At 47.4% G+C, this 13,692-nt stretch overlaps 1 protein-coding gene across 1 annotated transcript; it reads right to left on the bottom strand.

Annotated features, from left to right (window-relative positions):
- Positions 1-3,029: 3,029 nt before the first annotated feature.
- Positions 3,030-13,346, bottom strand: SHOX (SHOX homeobox). The gene is made up of 5 exons (XM_071747066.1): positions 12,943-13,346; positions 9,499-9,707; positions 4,839-4,896; positions 4,640-4,728; positions 3,030-3,402 (listed from the first exon to the last, which is right to left on the bottom strand). The coding sequence occupies exons 1-5, from the start codon at positions 13,214-13,216 to the stop codon at positions 3,157-3,159; spliced, it is 876 nt and encodes a 291-aa protein (XP_071603167.1). The 5' UTR covers positions 13,217-13,346; the 3' UTR covers positions 3,030-3,156.
- Between the last annotated feature and the right edge of the window lie 346 nt (positions 13,347-13,692).

Here is a 13,692-nt window from a genome sequence, read left to right as displayed (position 1 = left end):
AAAAAGCCACATGTAGCAAAATTTCTGAGAGAAATCTACAGTCATTTTTTCTGTGTTACTACCTGGTAAAACAGCAAAAGTGAAAAAGTTCTTGCTTCCAATATGGGGTGGATATATACTGTACACGCATCCTGTAACACTGTTTGGTCAGTAGCACCTCACAGCCTCATTTGGAAGAGGTCTGAGAGAATTCAGATCCCACACCTACAGCTTCGGCTGACCTCATTCTGTGGAACAGTTTCAGGCTGAAAATCACTCCTTTGCAAAAGCCCAGTATAGGACTGAAAAAAAAACCCAGGTAAGCCTCTCTTAAACTCTCAAATGGGACTTGAAAGGGTTGTAATTAGATGACAGGTACAGATAGCAAGCAATCCCCGTTCAGTCAAAAACTCTATGCCTTTGGTCTTCAACACTGTGCCAAATTCTCCTTCTACAGCTGTTGGGTCTCCAGGACAACAGGTTACTTGTAATAGCCTAGAGCATCACTGTAGTAATGCTTGTTATTTTTTGGATCTGCATGTTAGAAGTGCCAGAAACACTTCAGATATTCCTTATTTTATCCAGAAATTCATAGAACATCATGAATAACATTTTACTTTCTAGATAATGTTTTGTTTCAATAAAAAAATTGTGTAATTGCCCAAGATTTCTGTCCATACTTCTCAACAACAAGAAACACTGCTTCAGTATTTTGGCCTTGCTTTAAAAAGGTACTGGGCCTTTCACAGAGAGGTAGAAAAGGCAGGTAACATTTATCAGCTCTAGGTAATCCAAAATATTGTTACTTCTCATGTAATTAATAGAAGGGAAATAGCAAAACCTTGACATTCCATAAATTTTGCTTCCTAGAAAACGCCAAAACTTGAAGGAGAAACAAAAAAGATGTCTAAAAATTTATCTACAGCATGATTCTTTTGTCCTAAAGTAATATTTGGATTTGATAAATATCAGCAAAAGCCAAAACTAGTAATGACTTGCTAAACAAGACCTAAAAAGCAGGCTTAATAGCAGTACTATTGAGAGGATAACCTTCCATCAGCACAGGCCTTGACAACAAAAGCAACAGGTTGCTATCTTGTTAGATGTAAACAAGACCAATATCTGTACCTTTCACTCTTCCGCCCACCAAAAATAAAATAATAAAAAAACCCAAGAAGCTAATTAGAAGTGAATATCATAAAAGTAAAAACTGGGGGGAAGGGGTGCCAGTAAACCCAGATACTCTGGTAGTATAACTTAAAGGATTTCCCTTCTCCCCATGCTGTCTGGGTTTATATTAGTTATTTTTCTCAGGCATTAGCTTAAGACTTGGTGTCTATATGACAGGCAAACACTAAAATGGCCAAATATTGAACTCGTCCACCTCTACAAAACACTTCTCTGGGTTGTTTTCTTGGGTTTTTTCTTTACGTAAAATGACTGTCATACAAACTTTTCAGCTTACATCCCAGAAATATGGCACATTAACTCAGCTAGAAATCATGGCATCTGCCTTTTCTCATATTGATATGTATAACTTTATCCGTTCATAGAAGACTCAGACTGTGTTTTGGCAAGGAGCTGCAATGCATCAGTCTGAGAATGAAGGACTTAAGTTATGGTTCTTGCAGTATTGGTAAGTAACAGAATAAGAACGGTTATCTTTTTTTAATCTATAATATTTACAGTATTGCACTTTACTGCACTTAATTGCATTTCACTAAATTAATGCTGCATCAGTATTATGCCTTAAAACCATATGTCCATCTTTGTTGTATAAGTCAATCTTTCTACACCCTTAAAACAGCGAGATTTTGATTCAAAGATCCAGACATTTGGAAAAAAAAAATAGAAAAATTGACTTGTTTCTATGGCACAATGCATCTCACTGAGTTCAGGTGATTCTGGCAAAACAGGTACATTTCTTATTGTTTCCATCTTTCAAGTTGTCACTAATGATTAGTAAATTCTAGTCTCTCTTTTTCTCCTTTCAAAGGACATAGCCATTTGAGACAGACATTTTTTGTTATTGCTGCTTTTTTCTTTTTTTTTTTTCTTTTTTCTTTTAGGAAATAAAAGGAAAAAAAAAACAACTGCCTTGCCTCAGATCTGAAATTCCACATTTAAATTCAAACCAGTTCTGCAGCAGCAGCTCCTCAGTGATGGAAGAGATTCATGGCAGTGAAATAATACTGTTGGCAACAAAGAAATGTCATCTTTAATGGAGACCAGCCCCAAGGATTTATTATTTATTATTATTACTATTTGTTTTGTTTAGTTTCGTTCTAATATATTTCTGATCTTCAAAACGTGTTTAGTTAGACACATGCACAAGGTAGCAAAACTGACAGCAGCAGATGACGTTATGCTGGAGCGATCACTTTTGCCAGGGTCAAAAAATCCAAAGTGTCCCCGATGTTCACAGATTAACATAATTTAGAGATCGTTTCCTTTTTTTTTTTTTTTTCTTTCTTTCTTTCTTTCTTTTTTTTGTGGATTTTTTTTTTTAAACTTTCCTTTCTCTCTTCCTCCCACCTGCTTTATCCTCCGCACAGAGTCTCTGACTCGGGTTGGGGGTGCCCGTGTGTGTGTTGCCCGCCCGTGTGTGGGTGCCCGTTCGCCAGGCGGCAGCCGGGCGCCCTCGCCCCGCGGAGGGTCCCCACCGTGCCACACCGCACCAACGGCCACCAACGGCCGCCAACGGCCACCAACGGCCACCAACGGCCGCCGGGCCCCACCCTCTTCGCCCGGCTTCCCTGGCCGCCGAGTCCCTTGGGGGCGAGAGGGCGAGGAAAGGGGCAGGGGGGGGGGGGGGGGGGGGGTGAGGCTGCCGCCGAGGGCTCGCAGACCTTGGGAGAGGGGACAGTAATTTAAAAAACAATATATATATAATAATAAAATAAAAATTGAAACGAAGCAAACAAAAAAAAAAAAAAAAAACAAAAAACAAAAAACCAAACAAACGAACAAAAGAAATAACAAAAATGAGAGAAGGCGGCAGGGCGGCCCAGGAGCGCCCGCTTGTTCTCCTTGCGGCCGGGGATAAGGAGAAGGAGCCGGGGGGTGGCAGGGCGATGGCCCGTGAGGGTCACACGCATGCCCGCCGCGGACACCCAGGGCGGGGGGGAAAAGGGGTGCAGGGGGAGGAAGCGGGGGGATGGAGCGAGGCGAAGCCTGTCAGAGCCCCAGGGCCTCGGCGTGCTTGCGGGCTTTGAGCCGCAGGTCGGCGATGCTGGAGTTCTTGCTGTTGCTCTTGGCGGCGGCGGCCACCACGGCGGCGGCGGAGGCGGACTCAGCCAGGGAGGCGATGGGCAGCCCGAAGGGCGGTGGCGGGAACATCAGGTAGGGAGCGTGGGCCGCCAGGTGCGGGTGCAGGTGCGGGTGTGCGTGGGCCACGCCCTCCAGCTGCAGCTGCGCCTGGACCTGGGCGGACGGACAGACAGACGGACGGACGGACAGACAGACAGACAGACAGCCACAGCGTCACTCACGGCGTTGCACACCCCCGTGCACATCCCCTCACCTAACAGCCCACCCCAAAACTGCCTCGACCCTTCCCGAAGGGCTGAAAGAGTAACTTGTTAGCAGAGCCCACCCCGTGCGCGGGAAGAGGGAGCGCGGAACAGCAAATCTCCGCGCCGCACTTCGCCTGAGGTGCACTAACCCCTCCTCATATTTTAAAAAAATACTAAAAAATAATAATTAAAAAAATGCGGCCCAACGCACGGGCGCCAACAAGTGCTAAATAGCTAATTAAATTTATTTATTTGTTATTCTTTTTTCCAGGGATGTTTGTTTATACGTTGCGAAAAACTCTTTGGCCACCGGTCCTTTCTATACCGGGCTGATGTTTGCTTTGGAGCTTTCTCGATCTACACAAACACACGGTGGGCTGACTGAGAGATTTCAGCTCCGAGTAGGTTCGGGGTTGGGGGAAGGGAGGGGGCAGGAGAGAGTTTATTTATGTATTTAATTATTTTGGTCCAAATATGTCTTTTAAAAATCGATACAATTAATCTGTCAGCTCCACGTGTCTCTGAGACGGAGAAGGTGGTGGAGGGTCCCTTTGGGCTGGGAAAAATCGATTCCCCGATTAATTGACAAAAAAAAAAAAAAAAAAAAAAAAATAGTTGGGGAAGGGGGAGGTTACAAGCAGTGGCGAGGGATGGCTGGAAGCGGGACGGCATTTCATTCCCCTCGTCCCGTTTTCCCTCGGAGGACTGCGCTACTCTGAGAGAAGGACCCAGGCCCTACGTTCCGTTCCTGCCTCGGTCCCCACTGGCGGCGGGGGGGACTTATCAAGGCGCCCCCGGCCCTCCAAGTCCCCGGAAGGCGCTGAGTCCCCAGGAAGCCGTCGCCACGTCTGCCGGCGGCCGCCGAGACGTGTGCGGGCCAATCCCACGGCGGCGGGGGGGGCATAACACCGGCTGCACCTCCCGGCGCCGTGGGACCCCCTCGCTCGGCCCCCTCCCTGGGTGCGAGGGACTCTGAGCTCTCGCCAGCCGGGCGGGGGTTCCTTCCCGAAGTTTTACTGCCTGTTTTTAATATGTGCCAACTTCTATATAAATGGCACTTGTAAACGTGTCCGGCTTCCTCCCGTGCGAACGAACGGGTCTCGGAGCTGGCCGAGGGAAAGGGAAATAAAACCGAAGCTAACTACCTGTTGGAAAGGCATCCTCAAGGCTCCCATATTCACATAGGGGGCCACTCTGCAGGCGTCTAAATGGCTGGCGGTTCCCAGGATCACACCTGCGGGGAGAAACAGGGCCGGGTGAGAGGCGAAGGTGGCTCGGGATCTCTGAGGCCGTCACCCTCCTTGCCCCCACCTCATCCCCGCCTGGCCTGTACCTCTTACCCACCTTTGTGCATCTGGTTTTCCTGCTTTCGGCACTTCGCTCTCCTGTTCTGGAACCACACCTGTGAAAAGAAAAGGCAAACAAAACAACAACAACAAAAAAAGCCACTACAAAAATGGAGGTAGACTAGGCAGTTACTAAGAGAAGGTTGTCCCAGGGTCTAGGGATGGATAAGAGAGACGAGGGGGTTATCACAAATTAGACTTGATTCTCTTAGAAGTCTTGTGGAGCCAAAACGACCCTACGAGTCTAACAACTTTGCTGAGGTCTCTCCTCGGGAACAGCGAGGAGGAGAGAGCTCAGCCCCAGGTGGAATGAGCCCCTCTATGGCCACCCCCGCTGACTGTGCGGGGGTGAGCGTGGGTGATGTCCTGTGGTTTCCTAACAAGAGCTGCTCTAGGAGATCATAAGACGTCCTCGCAACTGGGGACACCGGGAGCCGACCACTTGGTCCCGAGTCTCCAAGGCCGCCGTGTACCCCCGGGCGGGCAGGCAGGCACGGTCCTTGTGCCAGCCGTCTGGAGCTAGAGGCCGCTACCACAAGCACTTAAAATAAGCCCGCAGGCAGGTCGGGTGAGACCCTCTCTACTTTTCCAAGTCACAACTCAACATCCCGAGAAAAGTCAGCGTGGGCCAGGTCAGACCCCAGGCCCCTAAACCACCGGCCGTCTGGCCTCTCCTGAGCTGGGCTTGGAAACCATGAAAACCTCAGAGAAGATACGAGATACCGAACTTGCAAAAGCGTCTGAATTATTTCCCTTATCGCCCATGGTTAAAAGAAACAACACCCGGTTCTGTAGACTTCTGAACAGACAAGAGCAACATATTTCAGGCTAGGATGTAAAGAAGTGCTCTTGCCCCTACCCAAGAAATGCCTGCAATCCAATAATCCTGCCCTAATTCCAACTCGCGAACTTGGACTTGGCACTGCGCCTGCCCTCCCTCTTCTACAGGAGCATTTCAGACCTTCATTACTTCTTCTCCCCTTCCCAGGTGCTTGGCTTAGCTCAAGCATCATCAAGAGGCACGGACCAAAATGTTTTGCAGACACCAAAACCTACCGAACTTGGACAAGCATTGATTTTCACCTCTGATAAAAATCTTGTAGCTAAGTAAACACCTACAACCTTTGATGCTCTTGCACTTGCCAAGAGATCATACGGTTAATTAATACTAACTGCACTTCCTACATCAAATTTTCCCTTCAAGCTTTCTTCAATTGCCTTAATGATGGTCATTTAAAACGGAGTAATTAGTGCAAAGAAAGGCTTCCAAAGGCATTAATTACCTTGGGTACCTCAGTGATTTTCTTAAGTAGGAATTGGCCTCCTCTGCTTTGGAGCACAATTTTTCCTTCCCGGGCTGACCGGGAAGGAGCGCGCAGCAGGCGGGCGGCTGTGGGGCACTGCGGCTGCGGACTGACCGACCGATAGACGGACTGACAGACAGACAGACAGACCAACCGACCGACCGATCGCTCCCACTCACTCCCTGCTCCCGGCCGGCTGGTTGCTAGCGCAGCCCTTCCCCCGCTGGCCGGGCACCGCTGCTCCCTCCCTGCCCCGAAATGCCCAACATGGCACAAGCCTGGTGTTCCCTACGAGCAATAGGCAAATATTAACATGCAACGCTTTTCCTTTTAACCGAGCCGTTAGAGATCTATATTATATATATATATATGCGTGCAAAATATTATCGTGCTGGAGCGACAATAATACTTTTTTCTTTTTTTTTTTTTTTTTTTTTTTTTTTTTTGGCTGTAAATCCTAGCAGGAAATCTCCCTATATGTGCTCTCCACGCCCTCCTCCTTCTTCTGCCTTCCCCCCCCCCCAAAGGAGTATAAATTGTCAAGAGGAATTTAAGCAGCGTTTAAACAACTTCTCTTGCAAATCAGAACATCTTTCAAACGGAAATTATATTTAAATCTGGAAAACGAAGTGCCCTTTCCCTTTAGCTATGAAAAAATAAGGTTATGAGGAATAAAAGTGATGAATTAGCCACTACGTTAAGCGATAATAAATCAGGCTTGGTGTGATTCACGATCAATTCCAATTAGTCATGAATATGCTAAGTAAAGCACAGTACACTGTTTTAGACAGTTATTTCTTCATTAAGGATCACTCAGTGATTTCTTTCACAAATGCTCTAATCTGATTTCCTTTTGATTTCCATTAGAGACAGTGAATAATGACATTTAATTTAGCCCTGCACCATAAACCCAAAGATATTTGTTGTAATTGAATTACTGCCTGCTCCTCACTATGGTCTCATAACTTTCAATTATAACCCTGACAGCTGGGTGATATGAGTTTCCAGTACAACACTAAAAATAAAAGGTTAATAAGGACTAGCTACCATAGGAGCTTCAATTTATTTACAGCAAATTTCCACACTAAATTGAAACTATATCCTTTAACAGCAAGGGACAAGCGGTTCAGAGAGGAACAATTCTGAAAATACTGGGAAAAAAACCCAACTTTCCGTTTTCCCTGTTCTTTTTTTCTGCTTCTATTTCTTGGTGTGTATCAAGGTCTCTGATTATTTCCTAATTAATTATCCATGATATATCCTTGATATTTCTTTCATTTCTAGTTTTCTTTTCATCCATGCAAACCCCCTCTGTAAAATGATTAAATTTTTTATTTTTTTAAATCTGTCTCATAATCTCTGCTTGGATCAGTATCACTTTTCTCTTTTTTTTTTTCTTTCTTTTTTTTTTTTTTTTTTCTTTTTTAAGATCTGTAAGCACTTGAAGCACCAATTTTCCTGTGACTATGAACATCCTGTTAAGGTGCTGCTCAGTAATAAAGTACTTGAAAGAAAGAGTGCAGAATTCAATTACAAGTAATTTATTTTTATAGAAACAGTACATCAAGGCTGTGGAAAGATATTACAGAGCCCAAGTAAGAAGATCTGGGAAGATGACATAAGAGTTGATGTCCCCTTCAGCAAAAGTTTAATCTTTTCATTAATTTATATGGTGTGGTTAGATCAATCTTCCAGGAGAAAGTAGGCCAGCAGCACTCTGAACCCCTGCAATATATCCCCTGCAAACCTCCCTTCCTAAGGCATGAGCCCGACACCATCCCTCGCCCAGCTTGACTTATACTGAGAGAGTTACAAGCTGGGGGGAGAGCCTTAACAGAAAAAAAACAAAATAAAATAAAAAGGTGGGAAGGGGGAATAAAAACAACCTAGCTACTCTGTGTTACTCTATTTATTTCGGCAAATGCCTCCAGGAGGCAGGTTTTTTAAAAAGAGGTAGTGGCTCACCCAGGCAAAGGTTGGCTGAGAGTGTGCGGGAGGAGCGGAGTCCCAGCCCGTCTGCCCCCCGCCTGGGGCATGGAGGAAGTGGGGGGACGGACAAGCTCAGGAGGGGGACAAGCCCACCCCTGGCTCCATTCTCGGGGTTATATTTCTTGCCTTCCCGCTGTGCTCTGGGATGGGGATAGGCACGGAGATGTCCACCTATGCCCACATAGCCACACCCGCATATGTGTGTATACAGCTGCACGCATGTATAGACGGATATACATTATGCATGCGCATCTCTTATCTCCAGGGTGTAAAGAAGTTCTATTCAGTGAAGGCGGTGGCTTGGTGACTTTTTATTCTTGAGTTTTTGTTTGATTTGGGTCTGTTAGGCCAAGCACAGAATTATAACCCAAGAAGGGAGTTCCTTCAGGTTTCTCCTGCTCTAGGCGTGCTCAGAAAGCCACAGGTTGATCTTAATTATATCGGGGAGGAGTAGGGGGTGGGGGAGTGGGAAGGGGTGATATTTTTTTTTTTTTTTTATGCACGACATCTCTTTTGGAGAGGCATTCCCTAGTTGGCTCAAGGGAGGGGGTTGTGATGTTTTTTCCCTGCATCAAACCGAAAATCAAATTTTAAAATAATCGATTTGAAACCACCCAAACAGACGGCTCTGATGGCCCCAGAACTGCAGCAACCCGGACCCATTTTCAAGGTTTTGAAGGCTAATTGGTCTTTAGCTGTATCTGAAGCGGGATGGGAGGGACTGGAGGAGACTCCACCAGATGGGGTGCCATGCATTCATATGCTTGCTGCGCGAATCAGAGCGGGCACCTTTCCCCCGGCACTGGCTAATCCTGTCCCTCAGCACCCGAACCGTCTACTCTTATTCATGCCAATTGTTTTCTGGGCTGCTTTTTTTTTTTTTTTTTTTTTTTTTTTTTTAATCCGTAACGGCCCCATAAAAGAACGAAGGAGAAGAAAATGAGGATTAAAGGAGAGCTAATGGCACGTTTGCAAGGAAAAATGCAATAATTAAAAAAACCAAAAAAAACCAAAAAAAAAACCCCACCACAAATAAAAAGATGATAAGTTATTAGAGACCTGTCAACACTATCGACACCCCACTACCCCTTCCTCCCCCACCCTCCCGCTGTCAAAAAATAGAAATAATACTAATTTTAAAAATATGAAACAGCCTTCCTAGGAAATGCAAGGCATAGGCAGATACTCCCAAAGCAGAATTTTCTGGCAGGACAGGTACAGCGGAGTTGCAAACAGCTTCCCCATCACACGTGTCGTCTCTGCCGTCACCTCCCCGCTTTGGATGAAACGGGGCACTGTGCTAGGATCCTCTGGCAGTTAGAAAGTGAGGTGAGGACGTTTCCAGGAACAGAGCCTTTCTCTTACCTGAACCCTAGCTTCAGACAGTCCCAGCCTCTGGCTTAGTTCCTCCCTCATGAAGGCATCCGGATAGTGAGTCTCATCAAAAAGTCTTTCCAGCTCATTCAGCTGCTCTAGTGTGAAATTGGTTCTGCTTCTTCTTTGTTTGAGCTTGGTCTGTCCATCTTCATCTTCTGACTTCACATCTTCCCTCTTCTCTTTGCACTCGTAGATCCCTGCCGGAAGGGGGAAGGGGAAAATGACAGTGAGCCTCTAGCACCTCTCCGAAGTTTCTCTCCGCATCACAAGGGGGGCCTCCCCCCTCCCCTCTCTTCGTCCCCAAACTCAGAGCAACTTGTGCGGGCAATCAAAGGGTGGGAGGAATGTTCCCGGAACGGCCCCGGCGGGCCAGAGGTGCGAGTGGGGCCGGGGGCCACCGGGTCTGGCCGAGCCCGCTGCCAGCTCGGGACCGGTCAGTAGGCACCTCGTCTGCCGGCGGGAGGGAGGGAAGGAGTCTCACTGCCTTGCCTGGGTGATCATCAGGAAAATGATACGCATACATCTAGTTTTATTTTCTTTCTTTACAGGGTGAGGGGGAAGCCGTGAAGCCCATTGGCACAGGCAGTTCGGGGAAGGGGTTTGTAGGAAAACCACCAGCTCCCTGATAACTCCAGATCGTGGGAAGAGGAGGGGGAAGGGGGCTTCTCCGTAGCCTTTTTCTCCCAAAGTAAAGAAGGTTAAGGGAGAAGCTCCTCACCGCTATCGTGGTGAAACCACAGTGAAAATATTTGCTTCGTAAAAAACAAACTTGCCATGGGCCTGAGACTGACACTATCCGTTCTTTTCCCTCTTCTCACCCTTCATTCGCCCAAAAGACCAGCCAGAGGGTGAAAACTCCTGGGCCGGCGGGCCTGCACTACCCAATATGCGTGAACGGACTTAAGGACTGTAAGTGTCCCCCAGACCCTCCAAACAGCAGACTCCCCCCCCCCCCCAGCACTCATAGAGCCCAGGAGCGCTCAGAACAAGCTTGCGACCGAAGGCTACCGCTGTTCACGTTTGTCCCGAGCAGAGAGAAGCAGTGGAGAAAAACTGTTGCCTTTTATTTTCCTTTTTTTTTTTTTTTTTTTTCTTCTCCTCCATAATGTCAGGCGGCTTAAAGCATCGACCCTCTTTTCAATCTAGCTAACGAAAAGAGAGATGCTGGAGGCTGGGACACCTCTAGAGACTGAACCGGTTGCCCGGAGTTCCCCGGCACCGGTGGAGTCCTGGAGCGAGCCGACCCTGGCTGCCTCCTTTGTCCTGCTTCACATCCTGGGTCGTGCGGGGCTGGGGGCGAGCTACATCTGCAGATGGTTCCGAATTATATATATCCGGTTTTCCTCAACAAATGCACACGTACTGTATACATACATACATACATATGCATAGACACAAAATTTTTTCGCACATTATATATATATACATTATCCTACGTACTTAAGGGCATCCCAAAATGCAAATTACTAACTGGAAATTGTGAGTTAATTGAACGTAATGAAACGTCCGGAACTGTATCTGTGCTTAAGCAAGACGAAGAACCGAGACGAAATGATCGTTTTCATTTCCAAAATGAAATGTCCCTGGCCTTAATAGCTTATCCGGGCTCCCAGTCATCAATTCCGGGCTAGGTATCCGATGCATAAAACTTTGGAAAGGGTCTGGCCTCCGAAGGGGGTGTTTACTGGTTGATTTTAATGGCGTTTTTTTCTCATTTCTGCTATAAGGGAAACCCTTAGAAAATTACTAGGGTGCTAACGCAGTAAATGCCTAGGGAAAATGAGGGGCGTTCAAAAGCTCTTTAGGAGATCCGAGACGACAGCGTGTCTGTGATAGGTATAAAATATTAACTAGCACATCGGTGGGACTGAAATCACACACCGGAATCAGTTGAAATTAGACTGAAACCTGGCATGAGTTTAAACTGTCAGAAGCATCTCAGCTCTTTCCAACTCCTCCCTTCCATCCCCACCCCCAGCCCGTCTCCATAGATTAGATTAGCTAAACATACAAACCAGAATTTCGATACACTGGGAGAAGGGGGAGTAGTAGAGATATTTGTTATTAAGTTGTGTTTTGTTGTGGATTTTTCTTTCTTTGTTTCTTTTTTTTTTTCCTTGTTTGTTTGTTTGTTGGGTTCGTTCGCACTATGTTTTTCAAGATTTTTTTTCCTGAAGCACGCCTTGCTTTCATTTTTTAAAATCATCTATGATTCCTCTAAACTGTATCCTTTCGGTTTGCCATCTCTCTACCAGAGAAGGAAAATCAGCAATGCTGAGAGGGACTGGCTTGTGCAGAAATACGGGTACCCGAATATGTGATTATACCCCGTCCTTCTGTTTGCGGAGAGGGTGGAAGAGAGGAGGATATTAAATAAGCGTTTGGGCTGTAAATTAAATTGCCTTTCGCCCAATGTTATATTAAACAAGATCAAATGTTAGGAAACAGCTGAAAGGCTGGTTGTTGTTCCCCAACCTATTAACCGTTTTTTATTACCCCAAGCTAGTCAGTAGCTCCCCAGGCAGGTCCACCTGTCTAACTTGCCTAGAGACACTTTCTCAACTTTCTAATCCCCCCGCCCTTTTTATTCTCTCTTTCCCCTGCGAGCCTGTGCGACATTTTTAGTTTGCTCTGTTTAAAAAAAATATTTTAAATTTTAGGTTTTTACCCCTCTGCCAGAGATCCCCACACCCCGAGGGGATGCGATGCTGCCCTGGCCCAGGTGAGAAGGACATGCAGGGGACCGAGGGATCGAGAGGAAGGGCCGGTCACTGCCTCCCTCTGCAGATTGCTCCGTCTCACCCGGGCCCGGGCAGCTCTCCCTATAGCCAGGCTCCTCTACTCCACCTTCTCCGCGCCGGCCGGAGCCTGTGACTAGGACAGTCTGACCGATACGAGGCAAAATGTGCAGGGAGAGCCCTCTCCACATCCAGATTTCTCCCAGAAGAAGCAGCAGCATCCTGACGGCCCGGAAGCAGGAAGAACAGGTCTTCCCAGGCATTAAAACTCCCCGGACAAGGTTTCCTCGTACAAAAACACACAGATAGACAAAAATGTCTGACGTCCTGCGCTGCCCCCTTCCCCCGGGCGAGTGAACGCCTAACGCACCGGATCGATTTCGGATGTAAACGGAGGCTGGCGGTTGTGTGGGGGGGTGTGGGAGGACCGAAGTTGAGACTTATTTTTCAAGGCTACATTCAGGTTATGCATGCAGGCGTATGTCTTTCTAAACGTGGGTTCCCGCCGCTGCGGGAGGGAGGGAGGCGACCGGAGGAGGGAGGCAGGATGCGGGAGGCGAGCCCGCTCGCACCGCCGGGGCTGCGGCAGCGGTGTCCGGCTCGACCCCGCTGCGAAGAGCCGGGGGCGGCCGAGGAGGGGGCCGGGGCTGCTGGCGAGGGGCTCCGGGGGGAGGGCGCCCAGCCCTACTCTTACCTTCCGCCGTCCTGCCCGTGCTGAACTCCTTCAGTTTGTCCTTGTCGCTTTCTACGTGGTCTTTGAAAAGATGCACCGGGCAATGGTTGCTGCTCTCTGTCATGTCCTGCAGGTTAGAGTCAGAGTTTCCAAGCTCCCTCGAGCGAGCCAACCCACTCTCCAAAACTTCCCTGTACGTGATCGTCTCCTTCTTGTTGCTGCTGCCACTGCCGCTGCTGCTCTCTTTGCTTTTCTGGTCAAAAGATTTGGATACAAAAGCCGTAAGTTCTTCCATGGCTGCCCCGGTGATCTTATCCACAGAGATCCACTTGTTTTCAGTCGGAGATGTGGCCGTCCTCCGCACCCTGTTTTTGCACGTAGAAGATGGGCTGTATAGGGTTAGATCACTCCTGCTGTTATTTATGCCTTTCAATTTGAGATCACACTATTTATACATGGCTACCTCAGCCCAACCCCCAGCTCTCCCTGTCTCCAGCAATTACTGACTGCTCCATAGTCGCAGGCGGACTCCTAGCAGCTATCTCCCCCACCTCAGTCCAGCAATTGGCTTTCTTTTCATTTCATCACTCTTTGGCATCTTTGCACCTTGATTTAGGGAGGCAAAGAGGCAAAAGCGAAAAAGAAGGGGAGAGCGTGAGAGGGAGAGAGAGGAATAAAAGGGAGGGGGGCGGGGGGAGAGGAAAACATGAAAATAGGTATCTGCATTTTGCAAATGGGTTGCAGAAATGAAAGTCGAGGAAGAATTAATTG

This window comes from Heliangelus exortis, chromosome 1, assembly GCF_036169615.1.
Source record: "Heliangelus exortis chromosome 1, bHelExo1.hap1, whole genome shotgun sequence".
In the NCBI taxonomy this organism is placed as follows: domain Eukaryota; kingdom Metazoa; phylum Chordata; class Aves; order Apodiformes; family Trochilidae; genus Heliangelus; species Heliangelus exortis.
This window is presented reverse-complemented; position numbering and strand designations above follow the sequence as displayed.